Genomic DNA, 14,361 nt, shown 5'->3' with positions numbered 1-14,361 from the left:
ATAAAAGATATTGTTCATTCAACGTGCATTCAGCGTGCTGTTAACAGGGTGGTTTTTCATAAAATATGGAAAGTGTATAAGTGTGTTCATCGAACAAACAGCGGTCGATTCTTAGTTCTAATAAAAATGTATGTTTTTGTGATTTCAGGTTTACCGATTTTCGTGTTTCGTTCGAGCTATCTGTGTAACAACTGTGGAAAAACGTATAAATGGAAAGAATCGTTGAATTTACACAAGCGTATGGAATGCGGTATCGAGCCACGATTCTCTTGCAAAGTCTGCGGAAGAAAATTTAAACACAAACACCATCTCGCGAAGCATCACAAGTCTATCCACAATTACGTCGATCTGCCTGTGCTGCGAGCTACGTTTTAAAAACGAATATCATATATTTGATTTGTCCAACGTATTCAGTACCGAACGTATTTTGCATTTTGATAATTTGGACGCGAAGAAAATGAGACTGACGACAAAAAGACTTTGAGAGAAAAGAAACAAGTAGAAAGTGATATTTTAACAGCATCCGAAAAATTTCGTATTTTGCTAGATTTTCTGGATGTACCATTGCTATACGTGTACTATGCTAACGAAAACTATGCGATATGTTGCTGGTTGCAAAACTAGATACGTAATACGCAAAACGTAAAGAAACGGGAAGCTAAGCAATAAACAGAGACAAAATATTTCGCTAAGAATAGATGTTGATGTAAATTTTTGCAACAGTCGCCTGCTCACTATACTAAAGTTTCTTCCGACTCTATCCCATAAATTTACCCGAAAATTTGTTACCGGTCAATGTTCCTTTCCGCTTCACGCAAATGTAACGCAAGCGCTTGAATTTCGAGTGTTTTCCCGCGAAATAAACGAATCGACGATACTTGCGGTTAATTTAAGTAATCTTATGGAATCAGGTATGCATCGCTGCCAATCAATGTAATGGGGTGGATTGTCCGATCTGGTCGGTAAACGCGAAACGCTTTGCCTTCTACATCCACGCACGACTCATCGTTTGTGTTTCAGGTGAGCTGGCCGCTCGGGAAACTGTATATCCGTGCAGAGTGTGCGGCAAGATCTACTCGAGAAAATCTTCCATGTATACGCATCTCCGCCTTTGCGGAAAGGAACCGAAATTCAACTGCGTCCTTTGCGGAAGGAGATTCAAGTACAAGCACAGATTGCAGTCGCATCTTACCTCGAATTTACATAGTCAAGGATTTCGATAATACGTTGGAAATGAAGTCCAATTCTCACGTATCATCGCGCATTTTTTTATAAACGATGTGTTATGCACGTTGATGCTGATCTATTTCATCTTTTTTCAATATTTGATCACCTATTCCATATTTTTTATCGGAATATTTCAAAATATCAATTTTGTACAAATTAATCGGAAGATCTTACTATTACCATACAAAGTTTAGGAAATTGAGGGCTTCCAGCAGATTGTAAGCGAACTTGTTAGAAAATGAATAAAGGCTCGTTAAAAATTTAACGATGAAACGTCTAATTTCTGCACAAAATTATCGTTTGATAAGCGATTAGGAAGCGTTTTGCATTAAATTGCTCGATCGAACGATCCGACGAATAATTTCGAGCACGGAACAAGAGCAACGTGTTAATGTCTAAGGTGTAATCGTTTCGTTATCGCTACTTGTTAGTACTAACGATGAAGTAACGGGGAAAATAGTAAAATCCGAGACTTATTTACCACCTGACAAAAGTTTAAAAACCGAAGGCTAACTAATCCGCTTTACGCTTCTTCTTTTGCAGCTCACTCTCAGATGGGGTGGATCTGCTTTCAATGTGGCAAACGTTATCAATGGCGTGGTTCCTTGAAGAATCATATCCGAGTGGAATGTGGCAAAGAACCTACTTTCAAGTGTCCAATTTGTGGCAGGAAGTTCAAGCATAAACATCGATGGCAATCTCACGCGAAATCCATGCATCATATTAATTTATAACGAACGATTCTCAACGATTATCTGACTCTTCGGTTTTTTCGAAAGATAATGCAGCAGCAGTAACTATGGACGATAATAAATCCGCATAATACCTATAAGTGCGACTCCTCTTTTCGCATATTGTGTTAAAACGAATCAAAGAGAGGAACGTATCCGAAAAGTTTCGTATCTTTTTGTAATTTTGTTCCTTGTCTGTTAATGAAACGCTCATTGTCACAGGCAATCGCATTTTTCACTTATTCGACCTCCGAAATTTCTTCACCGACGGATCACAGATTACATGAAAGCCATCAGTTTGTGTTACCGATAGCTTTTAATTGTTTTATGCGAAACGTGGCATGTTTCTGCCAGAAAGATTTTTATGTAAGGCCGTTGAAGTAATTTCTGAATTTTTCTTTGCAGCGAAGAAATTGTGGTGGTGCCTCCAGTGCGGCAAGCGATACCTGTGGCGAGACTCGTTGAATAAACACCTGCGAGTTGAGTGCGGCAAGGATCCTACCTTTGAATGTCCTATTTGCGGCCGGAAGTTCAAGCACAAACATCGTTGGCAGTCACACGCCAAATTCGTACATTATCTTAATATATGACTTACGAAACAAGCTTGAATCTAGCTAGTCACTGACGGTTAATACGAATCAAACAAATCGGAGAAGTAACAACCATAATACACGCTTCTAATATACTGTGATCGTGTGTTGTTACGAAATTTACTTATTATAGAATCTTGACAACTTTATCTCAGAAAATAAATGTTAAGCGTTGTAAATGAAGTTCCACGAGTAGTTTGTGTATATATAACAGGTTGCTTCTCATTAAATTCGTAAGGTAATCGAAGGAAACTAGGGAAGCAAGGAAACGAAAATCCTCGCGCGTTTTCCCCGTGTCTCGTAAGTATTATACAATTAAACGAAAGAAATCGAATGTGTTACCTCTCTTCTCTTCCTGAGAGGAAAATTCGGCAAAATGTCAGATATACGCCGCATGTGTATACGCACAAAATATTTTGGCTTGCGCCAGAAAACGCGGTTTCTCGTAAGTAAATTATTCAAATTTTTTTTCGTTCTTACGCTGTGCCCTTCCTTGTCACTGCTGCCGTTCGCCTTTGTTTCCATTCTTCGATATTAGAATTCACGTACTAAACGGTGAACCTAACATATACATAACTACGGTCGTAGGGCGTGTAACGATCCTCTTTCTTTTTCTCGCGTATAAATATCGAATGAAACGCGTTCTCCTCTTACTGACAGCCGTTTCGTCTTTTCTCTATTTTCCAGTACCAAGGCTGACGGTGAAGAACATCGAAAATCTACGATATAAGAGGCGACCGGTGATTCACAAGTGCACCAGGTGTGGAAAGGGTTATCAGCTGGAAACTTCGCTCCGAAGGCACCAAAGGCTCGAATGCGGAGTCGAGCCAAGACAAAGCTGTCAAATTTGTGGGAAAAAGTTCACTCATAGGTTCAAGCTAACGCATCATTTGGCTTCGTGTAGAAGAAAGCGGGAATATTACGGAACGATATAAAATGCTACCTTGTATATCACATTCATCGTACTAACAGAAAACACGGAGAAGCGAATACATAAAATTTAAGCCTGTGAAAACTTGGTGCATTACGTATTATAATTCGACAGCTAACTTCTGGCAAGCGACGATAAAATCTTGAAGCAAAGCAAGAAGACCCAATGGACATTTTACGAATGGACATTTTAAGGAATCAAAAACGACAACACAGCTGCGGCGTTGTATAGTTTTTACACAGTTAAATAAATACATGTTTTCTTCTACATGACGATCGCGTTTCCCCTGCTTATAATTACTACTATGTAAAAAGACTTTTTACGGATGCAAGATACCATGTTCTTTTACGTATTACCTTCTCAACTTTAAATAACACGTTTATTCTTTTGCTTGCTTTTTTAAGAACATTTCCGCTCTTCTTTATCATATCCTTCTTCCCCTGACTTATTTGATCGTTCTCCTTACATCCAAAGCTGCACCGACCACAAACACCCGTGGTAAAAAATCCAACTTCCCAGGGACATGGCACACTTAAAGCTCGTTTAATTCTCGAATCAAGGGAAAATATCTTTTCTTGCTCATCTCGTTAAGGACGAAACTATAACGGATAAGGACGCGAAAGCTTGACATCTAACGAATGAATCATTTCGTTTCAGGGCTTTTGGCGACAATGCTGTTATCGCAGGATATACAACAACCGCAGGACAATAGCGAACCATTGTGGGTACGTTACCCGGGCATGCCTTACAACCCGAACAGAAATCGAAGACGAAAAAATGGGAAGGATAGCGGGTCGAAGTACGCTTGCAACAGGTGCGGAAAAACTTACAAGGCCACCACGTCTTTGAGTCGTCACAAACGACTCGAGTGCGGCGTTGTACCTTGCGAAGTTTGCCCGATATGCGATAGAAGATTCAAGCACAGATTCGTCTTGAATTCGCACATCGTCGGATGCCGAAGAAGACTGCGACACATTGTGGAGAAAACCGGTGACTCGCCGGTATTCGCCAAAGAACGGGAGTAGCTGCTCGACCGCGATTCCCACAGTAGTCGCGACGCATCGATTGCGATCTATGCGCTAAACAAATCTTTTCTACGAATATCTAAAAGCGTTCATCTTTAATCTTTGCAGCTCTATCCTTTTCTTTCGAACGACAATCCTTCCCTTCTGTGAATTACATCACGTGGGAGGCGTGTAAATCTTTGATCTTGAGTTGTTAGTTTGAATTTTATACACGCATACATGTATCTTATGATTAGATTCATTTTAAATTCGATTCCGATCGAAAATTTCGTAATTGTTCGATGATTCTCTTTTCACTCGAAATAAATCGTGTCGAATGGGATGTTTCTTTATACAAAATAGATTTGCTATTAATTTACCATGTAAATAACATTTTGGATACGTAACGAGAAAGGTAACGGGATGTAATCGTATGAGAAAAAACCGAGGTGTACGCTGAAGATGCACAATGTACGGAAATACTATCATGTCCATTACATTCCGTATACTTTGTTTCAACGGAACGGATACCAAAAAAATGTTTCAATCGTAACGCTTTATATCTCACCATAACGTTTTATATGTATCGACAAATAAACGAATCTGAACGATTAAAACATAATTATATTGACATACATATAATCGAACGGCACCGTTTTCCAGCATTTTTGTGACAACGAGATTGATTCTCGTAGCTCGTGTTCCTTTCATCGCACCAAATCAAATGCGATTCCTTCGATCACCTACTCGATCTGTCCGAATTCGCCCAATTTGACCGCATACTTTTATCTAACCCTGTTTCGCGAAACCGTTCCTCTGTCCCGAGGTATTTCCTCTTTTGATCTAATGCTGCTTGTTCACCAATGTGTTACTTCGACAGGTGTTCTATCGAAGAGCGTCTGGAGCACTTTGAACGATTATCGAAGCAGTTCGATGGACGATCTGTTGCTGAAAGAAAGGAACTACAACGATGCGTACTACTATCTGTGTCCCGTTCTCGATCCGAACAAGAAACAACCACTGCAACAGCAACAGCAGCAGCAGCAACAGCAGCAGCAGCAGCAGCAACTACAGCCACAACAGCTCTTTACCTGTGCGCTTTGCGGCAGAGAGTATACCTGGATGTACAGTTTACGTCGACATCAACTGCAATGTGGCAACAAGGAAGCGAGAAACAAGTGTCATTTTTGCTCGAGAAAGTTTTACAGGCGCGACAGACTGAAAGAACATTTGCTGGCTCATCATCCAGACTTGATTTAGAAAAGTTTACTCGTACAAATGTTCTCTCTCGGTTCGAAATAACTTTTGAGTTTGTGTTTAAGTTTACTTTTCTTTCCATTTTGATTGTACATCGTCCCCGTATATCGCTCGTACAGCGAAATGTATTTTGCGTGAAATCCATCGATTAAATAAAATTATTCATACTTAAAATGTTTGTAAATTATGCGCGTATAAATATCAGCAAATATAGATGTGTCCAATTTCTCTAGACTCTTGCCACTTTCTCCCACGTTATCCTCCTCAATGGGTTACAACGAATTCGCAGTAATCGATGTTTCTCGTATTCCAGACGGTTCCAACCTGATCGACGAGCTTGCTGATTTTGAAACCAAGGATATCAAAGTAATTCCGGAACCGATTAAACCACGCTTGACTCGCGGGCTTACCTCCTTGCAACGTTACATGTGTGGAGAGTGTGGGAAAGGATACTCGTGGATGGCTAATCTCCGCAGACATCAAAGACTCGAATGCGGGAAATTACCCAAATATCACTGCAGAATATGTCGAAGGGAGTTTTATCGGAGATACGAATTGACAAATCACTACAATACCAAACACACCGCTCCTTAACTTGTCGACGATCCTACGCATTTTTAACCTGCCGAGAGCAAATATCATCATCTTCATCGAACATGCCGCGTTCTTAATCGCATCAAACATTCTATACGTATATGCTACGCTACTTCGCCAAGTTAGTAAGCGAAGGGACAGTGGGCTTTATATTTGAGTAGTCAGTAATATAGTAATATCACTTCCTTTTTCTTTTCACTTAATCCATCTATCTTTTTACACTTTTACGTAACTTTACTCAACGTGTTTATTCTTGTAACTAGAATATAATCGACGATTGTAATTTATTTGTACCGCATCAACTAACAGTGCAATATTGCTATACTAGTGTATAGTATACATGTAAGAAATCAATGACATTATTCTGGGCTCCTGATGGAAAAGAGCTTTATAAAGTGGTGGCACAATGTTTGCTTTCGCTCCTTATGAAATGATCTTCTTTATAACCACTAATCTTCTATGTTAATTTAATCTGTCTTCGCTTATGTTTGAGCTTTGCTTTCACTCGTTGTCATTGATTCGATCAAGCTATATTTCCCCTGCAACGAATTTGATCGATGTCTAATTAGAAACAACGAACGATTTGCTTTTAGGAAAGCTCGTTGAACGTCCTTCGTTTCGTACAAAGCAGTTGTCATCGACTTAGCAACAAGACGAATAAACCCTGCGTTTCACGCGTTTTGCCGGACCTTCGCGGAGCTTAGAGAAACTCAAACGAATGTATCAAACGAATGGTTCAAGTACTGCTGTCAAATGTTATGAGTACGTTCTGCGTGGATAGAAATCTGAAACTTTTATTATAACCTTACTCTAATCGAATCTGGAATAAACATATTCAAGCTACCTGACGCGGGCATAGAATATTTTTTCAATTTTGTTACGTTCGATCAATAAACACATCTGGCTTCGCAACAACACGTTCTGTCTGCTGTTCTTTGAATGTGGGATAAGGCATGAACGCGACGAATAAGCGAGGAATAAGTGACGAATAAGCGACCTACGGCAAAAAAGAGAAAGGTGTGTTTCGCATCGGTCGAAATCGATCCTATGCCATGCCGTTTCCCGCACTATCGCGGAAACACGATGAAATTAGTATATTTACGTGGTTACTGCCACCGAAGCAGTAGCGAAAATTTGTATCTTTTCCGATGCATGTACTGTCCTGTGTTTCGTACGATCAACCGACTAACAATAAAACCCACGTAATTATATTTGCTAACGCGAACCGTTCGTTCTTCGCAGGGAAACGAGCGGACTTGAGCGATTGGTTCGTGAAGCAGGAGAACGAGTACGAGGAGCCGCAGACTCTGTTCGAGTTCGTTGCCAGCAGTTACGATTTGGCGGAACGAAAGAAGACTGCAAAGAGCGTGATCTGCGAGGAATGCGGCAAAAGTTTCTCAAGGCTCGACAGTCTTCGAAGACACGAGAAGAATTATTGCAGAGTAAAAGGAGACAGAATGTACTGCCGCTTTTGCGGCAAGAAGTTCGCGAAGCCGCTCTCGCTGATCTCTCACGTGGAATCGGCGCATTCGACTCTCTTTTTAAAATCGCAAACATCATAGGAGAACTTTGTGTATCAAAAATACTGAAAGTTTCCTTTAACAAATTTTCACCTTGGTTTTTCTTTCTTTTGGCTGGTTCCCACTTTCGTGATTAAAGCGAAGTATATAAAATTTACACGGTGATCACGTTACGCGTACGATCTTTCTTATCTTTATCAATCGTTACCACAGTTATGGATTAGCTCGTTATAAAGAAGATTGAGGGGGGAAGAGAAAAGGAAACAACATATACGCTCCGTACCAATTCAACGTTTTCATCTTTTCAAATAAGTGCCACTGTGTTACGTACCTTGTTATACATTCTATATTATACAAACGGTGAAATCGCGTTACCTTTATAAGTATTTCTTGTTAAAGACATTACATGATATTGTATAGAAAGAGAAAGAAATACAAGACAACTTACATTAAAGAACGTGACTACGATAGTCTGGATTTTCATCTATTTAGAAAAAATACTCTTGCATCGCGCTACATGGTGGTGCTTATTTTCTATAGAGTGGTAAAATTCTATCCTATCAGTGCAAATGGTTGAAAATCCACAGCATCAAATACTCTAATAACCGTCGAAGACGAAGCAATTAGCGTAATATCGCAGTACGATGATTGTAATATTTTGCTTTGTAATATGGTTTTTGTCAGAAAAAATTTCACTTTCATGCGCTATGAACGTGTGTATATGTATATCGATGATGCTGTAAATGTATCACAGTAAATAACCGCGAAATTAAGCGCGTCCATGAAGCTAACGTTTCTTGGTATGTTCGAAATTGAATAAAACGTTTTTCAAACGACACTCTTTAATCTCCGCTCATCTGTTCGATGAACTCTCTCTCTCTCTCTCTCTCTCTCTCTCTCTCTCTCTCTCTCTCTCTCTCTCTCTCTCTCTCTCTCTCTCTCTCTCTCTCTCTCTTTCTCTGTGTCTCTCGGTAAAGAACGCTCGTTCATAGTCGTTTTTCCGATCGCTAACGAAGTTAGTAATATTCGCGTTATAATCAGCGAATAGTCACGTATGTCAAGCTTTTGCTGAAAGGCAAGGTGAATGGAAGGTAATTTGACGATTATAACGAAACACATGCATGCTTCTCCCTTTTTGAGGAAAATTAGCGCAACAAGGTGCTTGCGATCTCCCATTTATAACGAAGAAATGGTATTCTTTGCAGGTGAGAAGTCGGAGAGCTACTCGGAAAAAGAGCAAGAGGACGACGCCGAGGTTTGTGAGATCTCGTTTCACGGACAGTTAGCGATGAACTATTTGCTCTGTGACTCGTCCATCTTGAATTCCATGGAAACGAGCGTGCTCCGGAAAAGCGTGAAATCCCATCAACAATTTCGATGCGACGGTTGCGACAGAGCGTACACGCGAATGGACAGCCTTAAACGGCACCAAGCCAAATGCGATGCGTCGTTGGAGAAGCTGCAAGAGGAAGTCGAATGGCTACATCGACAAAAGTTTTATTGCAATCAGTGCGGCAAAGGTTACAAAAGACTGGACACGTTGAGGAGGCATCAGAGACTCGTTTGCGGCGACAAAGACAACGTGTCTACAGCTACCGATAAACCAACCGTTTAATAAAAAAAGCGTGCAGACAATTTTCTTCTCACTTTGAAACTATTCGGAGCCTTTGTCGTTTCACGATTGTTCATTTCTGATGGCACGAGAGAATGTGAATTTTCTCCATTTTAAATGGAATTTTAAGTTATCGAAAGAAACTGTCGAATCGCATTTGATCGATACATTTCCTTTTTTGTTTTCTTTTTTTCTCTCGTTCTTTCCGTTTTCTCAAAACGAGAAAGAGGAATGTTTTACACAACTTTGTTCAATTAACATTCTACGAAACTTATACGACCTAACGGAAATGTTCACGCTTGTTTATTTCCATGCAATTTGTATTTGTATCTATATTTATGCGTCAATTAAACATAGAACAAACACTGGAAACATTCGAGATTATATTACATTGCCTTTAGTTTACATGATTCGCAATAATTATCGCACATGAAACGTGATCGCTGCCACTGAACGTTTTTCCCACAGGTACCGAAGATACGAGAAATTACAGCACGTTATGGGTGGTGAAGAGAAAGGCTCGTAACATCGGAGAAGACGAGGCACCTTCGTACTTCCTTAACAAATCGTACACCTCGGAAATCGGAGGATCGACGAGTTTCACGAGCGGTATGGATCCACGTTACAAATCCAACTCTCGCGTCGCTGCTCCTGGACCGCGATTCGTGTGTCTTAATTGTGGGAAAAGATACAAATGGCAGGATAGCTTGAAGAGACATCAGAGAGTCGACTGTGGAAACAAGGAGAAGAGATTTTCCTGTCATCTATGCGACAAAAAGTTCAAGTACCGATACGAACTACGGAATCACGTCGGTGCTTACCACGACCTATAAATCCGCCAGGTGCTAAGTCTCTCTTTTTGCATTCAAATCTTTTCCATCGAGCGATTTGACCAGCAGTCAAATATATCACGCGCGTCTATAAACATTTTTATATTGTCAATAATATTTTCATTTCATATCTGCCACGTTATATGGAACTTGACAAAGTTATTCGATTGACACGTGGTTACACACACAACTATATGTGCGCGCGAAACACAGAAATTTAACGTATACTATAACGACTGTCAACAAATTACACACATGTAATGCGAATGTTCTTCTCAACTATTTAGAAAAATTCGTCGCAAAGCTACGTCGGATGAAGTTTATCGAATAAACTGGTATTTGTAAACGCGAAAATATAAATGGCTTGCCACGTAGGTTTACGTAACGGAGGGACTAGACTTGTTCGTACACTTGCCGCTTTTCAAGTCTCGCAATGGAAGTATATCGGTGTCTGTATGAGAACACAAATAGAGAATAGCGACTTAAGAAAATCACCAGTCTGTGTAATATTGTAGCCGCGAACTGAATTTCGTAATCGCAAACCACAACGAAGAAATCGGTTTTTGGAATTCTTTCCGTTCTTTCTACTTGTTTTCCATTTGAATGCTTCCTCTTCGAATGATCGATCGATGATTATTGTACGTATTGTACGTACGATCTGTTGCATTTTATTTTCGTTTAATAAAGTTGTTTCAATGTTTTATCTTATGTTATTGCTCCTGTTCAACGCTTCGTTTAGTACAGAATTTTTTAAGCGACACTTTAGCGAACCGATTGTAAGATCGACGAGAAACTATAGAATCGCGTCGTTCAGTTATCGCACTTGCAACACGCGTATCGATCGATGTCGTTTGACATTTCCATAGCGTCTAGTATTATCGATACGGTTGATCGCAAGAACTTTTAACAGGTTTAAAAAGTGCTCGAATTACGCTTCTAAGATTCTTTCGCTATTATTCACTGTGGTGTAACAATTCGGTAATGCTGTCTAAACGGTTTATTTGTTTCTTGAATTTCAGATGGCTACTTCTCGTTGCAACTGCCATACGGTTTGCCATCGGGATTTCAACCTTACGCGGCCAGCATGAATTTACCGCAAAAAGATGAAATGAAATATTTGCGCAATGATGGCAACTTGATGAATATTTGTTTCGGTTGTGGCAAGAGGTACAAGTGGAGAGACAGTTTATTAAGGCATCAGAGGGTTGAGTGTGGTAACAAAGAAAAAAAGTTTTCTTGCAAATTGTGTCCGAAAAAGTTCTATCACCAGTACAAGTTAAACGAACATTATCAAGGGCGACATAAGATACCCAAGCCCCATTAAGCTGCATAAACTTTAGTGATCTTCTTTTGTTTGGCGAATGATTTTTAGAATATTTTTATATCGATATTCTAATCGGCAAAACAAAAATGTTCCTCGAGAATATACCGTTGCGAAAATACTCGATATGATTCTCATATTGTCCTTTTATATCGACAAGGATAGTATCTCAAGCCGATGAAAATATGTTAATCGCAACAAGACTATTTTAGAATACGTTTGTTGTACCGCTTTAAAAATATTATTTTTCGTATCGCCGGTTTCTTTCACAGACATAAATCGATCAGATCTCGCCGACTAAAACTGAACTAAGTCATAATCGGTTTCTACTTAATAGCGTGTAAGTACGTAACGATAAATTCCTATAGCTGAACGTATAAATACTAGGAAGCCGTGAAGAATGAATAAATATGGAGAATTACAATTGTCATTATATTCTTTAATGACATCGATACCATCTTAATCAATTTCAAGTATAACAATGCCAATAAATTGCAAGTTGCTGTTCCTCTCTTTCCTATCGGCCAGTTGTCGTCGAATCGCTTGCTCAGCATTGTATCCGAATCGGCGACGATACTTTCCGTTTTGTGAAATAAACTGAATCAGAAAGAAGAAAAGAGAAAGGTGGAAAATCTCGGTGAAGTTTATAAATGTTGCAAGTAAAGTGTGGCTGCTTGTATAAAAAATTAACGTGCTACTTAATCATAACACGAAGCCTTGTTTGCGGTGAACCTAAACCTCGTATATGTGTCTGTGTCAATTGCCAGAGAAATCAACTTCATATTCGTAACTAATTTTATGAGACGGGTTTTACATTTGCTTAATAACACGCGCCATCCAAAACGTCAGGAAACGTAACAGAATCTTGAAGATAAGCCGCGTTCGACGATATTTGGACATCAAACAGAAATATAAGGGCGTAAGCGATCTCGATGTCTCGTTGAATCTCCGTGTCTAAATAGCACTCGGAACGCGTCTTACGTTCAGGAGTTTCGAAAATTTGGTCGCAGACTTGATAACTGGAAACGAAAGGATAGAGCTGGTGATTTAAAGCCGCAGATAATCGTTTTCACGGTGATCGGTTAAATGTACCACGATTCGTGCTTTGCGTGTAAATCCACTTTCGCGTAATTCACGTTTCATCTCTTTCGAACGACTATCGATGTAAGAGAATCGCCGACGAAACGAATAGCGGACAACGCAGAACGATATTGATTCTGTTATCTATTTTCTAGAATGCAAGTACTCACCAAGTGCAGCGATCGAATGGTATTATCGATACCAGAGCTTGTATCTTCGTCTGATGGCGGAAAGTCAAGTGACGGAGAAGCCAGGTTCCGACAGTAACGAGTATTCGAGCAAGATACAGCGTTCTGGAAATTGCCTAAACGACGTTGTTGCGTCGGGGAAGATGTCGGAGAATGGATTAGACGAGCCATCGTTGACAGGAAATCACGCGAGCGTTCGCGATACTTCCAGCTACTCTTGCTCGCGTTGTGGAAACGCTTACACCAGGCCTCACTCCTTGAACAGGCACATTAGATTCGAGTGTGGTGTCGAGCCGCAATTCGAATGTCCCATATGTCACAAGAAGTCGAAACACAAGCACAACTTGCTTCTGCATATGAGAACTCATCAGAAACCTTAAGCACATTTCCATTAATCAGTTTGCAAAAACGTTAAATATCTATAGTTTGAATTCAACGGTGATCTCGAAGGTTACTCACCAATGTATTAATATTCGACTGACAAGAGTAGACTGACTTGTTGCCATTTTTCTGTTGAATTTCATCAAATTATAATACGTACTCTACGTGGTAAACGTAGTAAGTACAGGACAATAAAGTAAAGTGTAAACGAGACAAAGGTGAAATATAGGTAAGATGAGTCGAAATGAAATCAATGAACCATTATTGTGTATATATATAGATGTCGGAGATGAAGGGACGCCAGAGCCTTTCTTTCGGAATATTTGGCAAGGTCCCCAGTACTTTAGTCCAGACCTTTTATTATAATCGTACTTAAACAATAAAACTGAGAAATAGTTGCTTACGAGTTAAGTCAATTACGATTATCCGAGATTTATGACAGTGGGCTTGGGCTCGAAGTGACATAACGGGTCACTAAACGTAGCCACGGTCACGGAAGAGACGTGTACCTAACGGAGGTATAAAATAATTAAATAACTCTTCTTAAAAACAGGTATTAACCTGAGAAATACGGAGAGGAGTATACAAGGGCAGTTCCACTTGGACTGAGGTGCAATCCGACAAGTTCGACTAGCCCAGTGAACACGTACATCGAGTTCCTAATCGCAATCGTCATCCCGTTGACCGTGTATTCGTTATCGAACCTAAATTCATCGTCATAGACATCTCGATCACTCGATCATCGATATCACTTGTTAACTGTTGTAATACATTCCCATAAACAAACATCATCTGGTATAAGACAACTATGGACAACTCGCAGCAAAACTCATCACACGCCCCGTTTTCCAAAGACATACGTATCCGACATACATATATATGTATATATAAAATATATTAAAGGAGACAAGGGAGAAGTTTGTTCGAGTATACACGCATGTACTTCCATACATAGATAACTATGGGCATCGATGAATACTCACAATTGTACGATAAAGGAAATAAATATGTTGTATTTACGAAAAGTTATCATATCTCTGATCGATTTATTATCAATCTCTTGTTACATGTGTCTTATTGCGTCATTAATTTCCG

At 39.7% G+C, this 14,361-nt stretch overlaps 3 protein-coding genes and 1 long non-coding RNA gene across 6 annotated transcripts; all 4 read left to right on the top strand.

Moving 5' to 3' along the window:
* The first annotated feature begins 1,228 nt into the window (after positions 1 to 1,228).
* On the top strand, positions 1,229 to 2,731 carry LOC139987432 (uncharacterized). Its single transcript, XR_011799854.1, has 2 exons — positions 1,229 to 2,020; positions 2,364 to 2,731. It is a non-coding gene; the product is annotated as an uncharacterized lncRNA (long non-coding RNA).
* A 1,785-nt stretch (positions 2,732 to 4,516) lies between these two features.
* Positions 4,517 to 6,192, top strand: LOC139987428 (uncharacterized). Its single transcript, XM_074111729.1, has 2 exons — positions 4,517 to 5,792; positions 6,054 to 6,192. The coding sequence occupies exon 1, from the start codon at positions 5,330 to 5,332 to the stop codon at positions 5,741 to 5,743; it is 414 nt and encodes a 137-aa protein (XP_073967830.1). The 5' UTR covers positions 4,517 to 5,329; the 3' UTR covers positions 5,744 to 5,792; positions 6,054 to 6,192.
* A 140-nt stretch (positions 6,193 to 6,332) lies between these two features.
* On the top strand, positions 6,333 to 9,838 carry LOC139987429 (uncharacterized). 2 transcript variants are annotated; one of them, XM_074111728.1, is made up of 3 exons: positions 6,333 to 7,107; positions 7,577 to 8,945; positions 9,060 to 9,838. In XM_074111728.1, the coding sequence occupies exons 2-3, from the start codon at positions 8,939 to 8,941 to the stop codon at positions 9,467 to 9,469; spliced, it is 417 nt and encodes a 138-aa protein (XP_073967829.1). In that variant the 5' UTR covers positions 6,333 to 7,107; positions 7,577 to 8,938; the 3' UTR covers positions 9,470 to 9,838. The 2 variants fall into 2 exon arrangements, with proteins under 2 accessions (XP_073967829.1, XP_073967828.1); XM_074111727.1 differs by having other exon boundaries at positions 6,333 to 7,351.
* A 296-nt stretch (positions 9,839 to 10,134) lies between these two features.
* On the top strand, positions 10,135 to 12,986 carry LOC139987427 (uncharacterized). 2 transcript variants are annotated; one of them, XM_072003686.1, is made up of 3 exons: positions 10,135 to 10,308; positions 11,316 to 11,463; positions 12,853 to 12,986. In XM_072003686.1, the coding sequence occupies exons 1-3, from the start codon at positions 10,233 to 10,235 to the stop codon at positions 12,962 to 12,964; spliced, it is 336 nt and encodes a 111-aa protein (XP_071859787.1). In that variant the 5' UTR covers positions 10,135 to 10,232; the 3' UTR covers positions 12,965 to 12,986. The 2 variants fall into 2 exon arrangements, with proteins under 2 accessions (XP_071859787.1, XP_073967831.1); XM_074111730.1 differs by lacking the exon at positions 12,853 to 12,986 and having other exon boundaries at positions 11,316 to 12,047.
* The last annotated feature ends 1,375 nt before the right edge of the window (positions 12,987 to 14,361 follow it).

This window comes from Bombus fervidus, chromosome 5 (genome assembly GCF_041682495.2).
Source record: "Bombus fervidus isolate BK054 chromosome 5, iyBomFerv1, whole genome shotgun sequence".
NCBI classification, from domain to species: Eukaryota; Metazoa; Arthropoda; class Insecta; order Hymenoptera; family Apidae; genus Bombus; species Bombus fervidus.
Note: the sequence above shows the minus strand (reverse complement) of the source record. Positions and strands in the feature narration are given on the sequence as shown.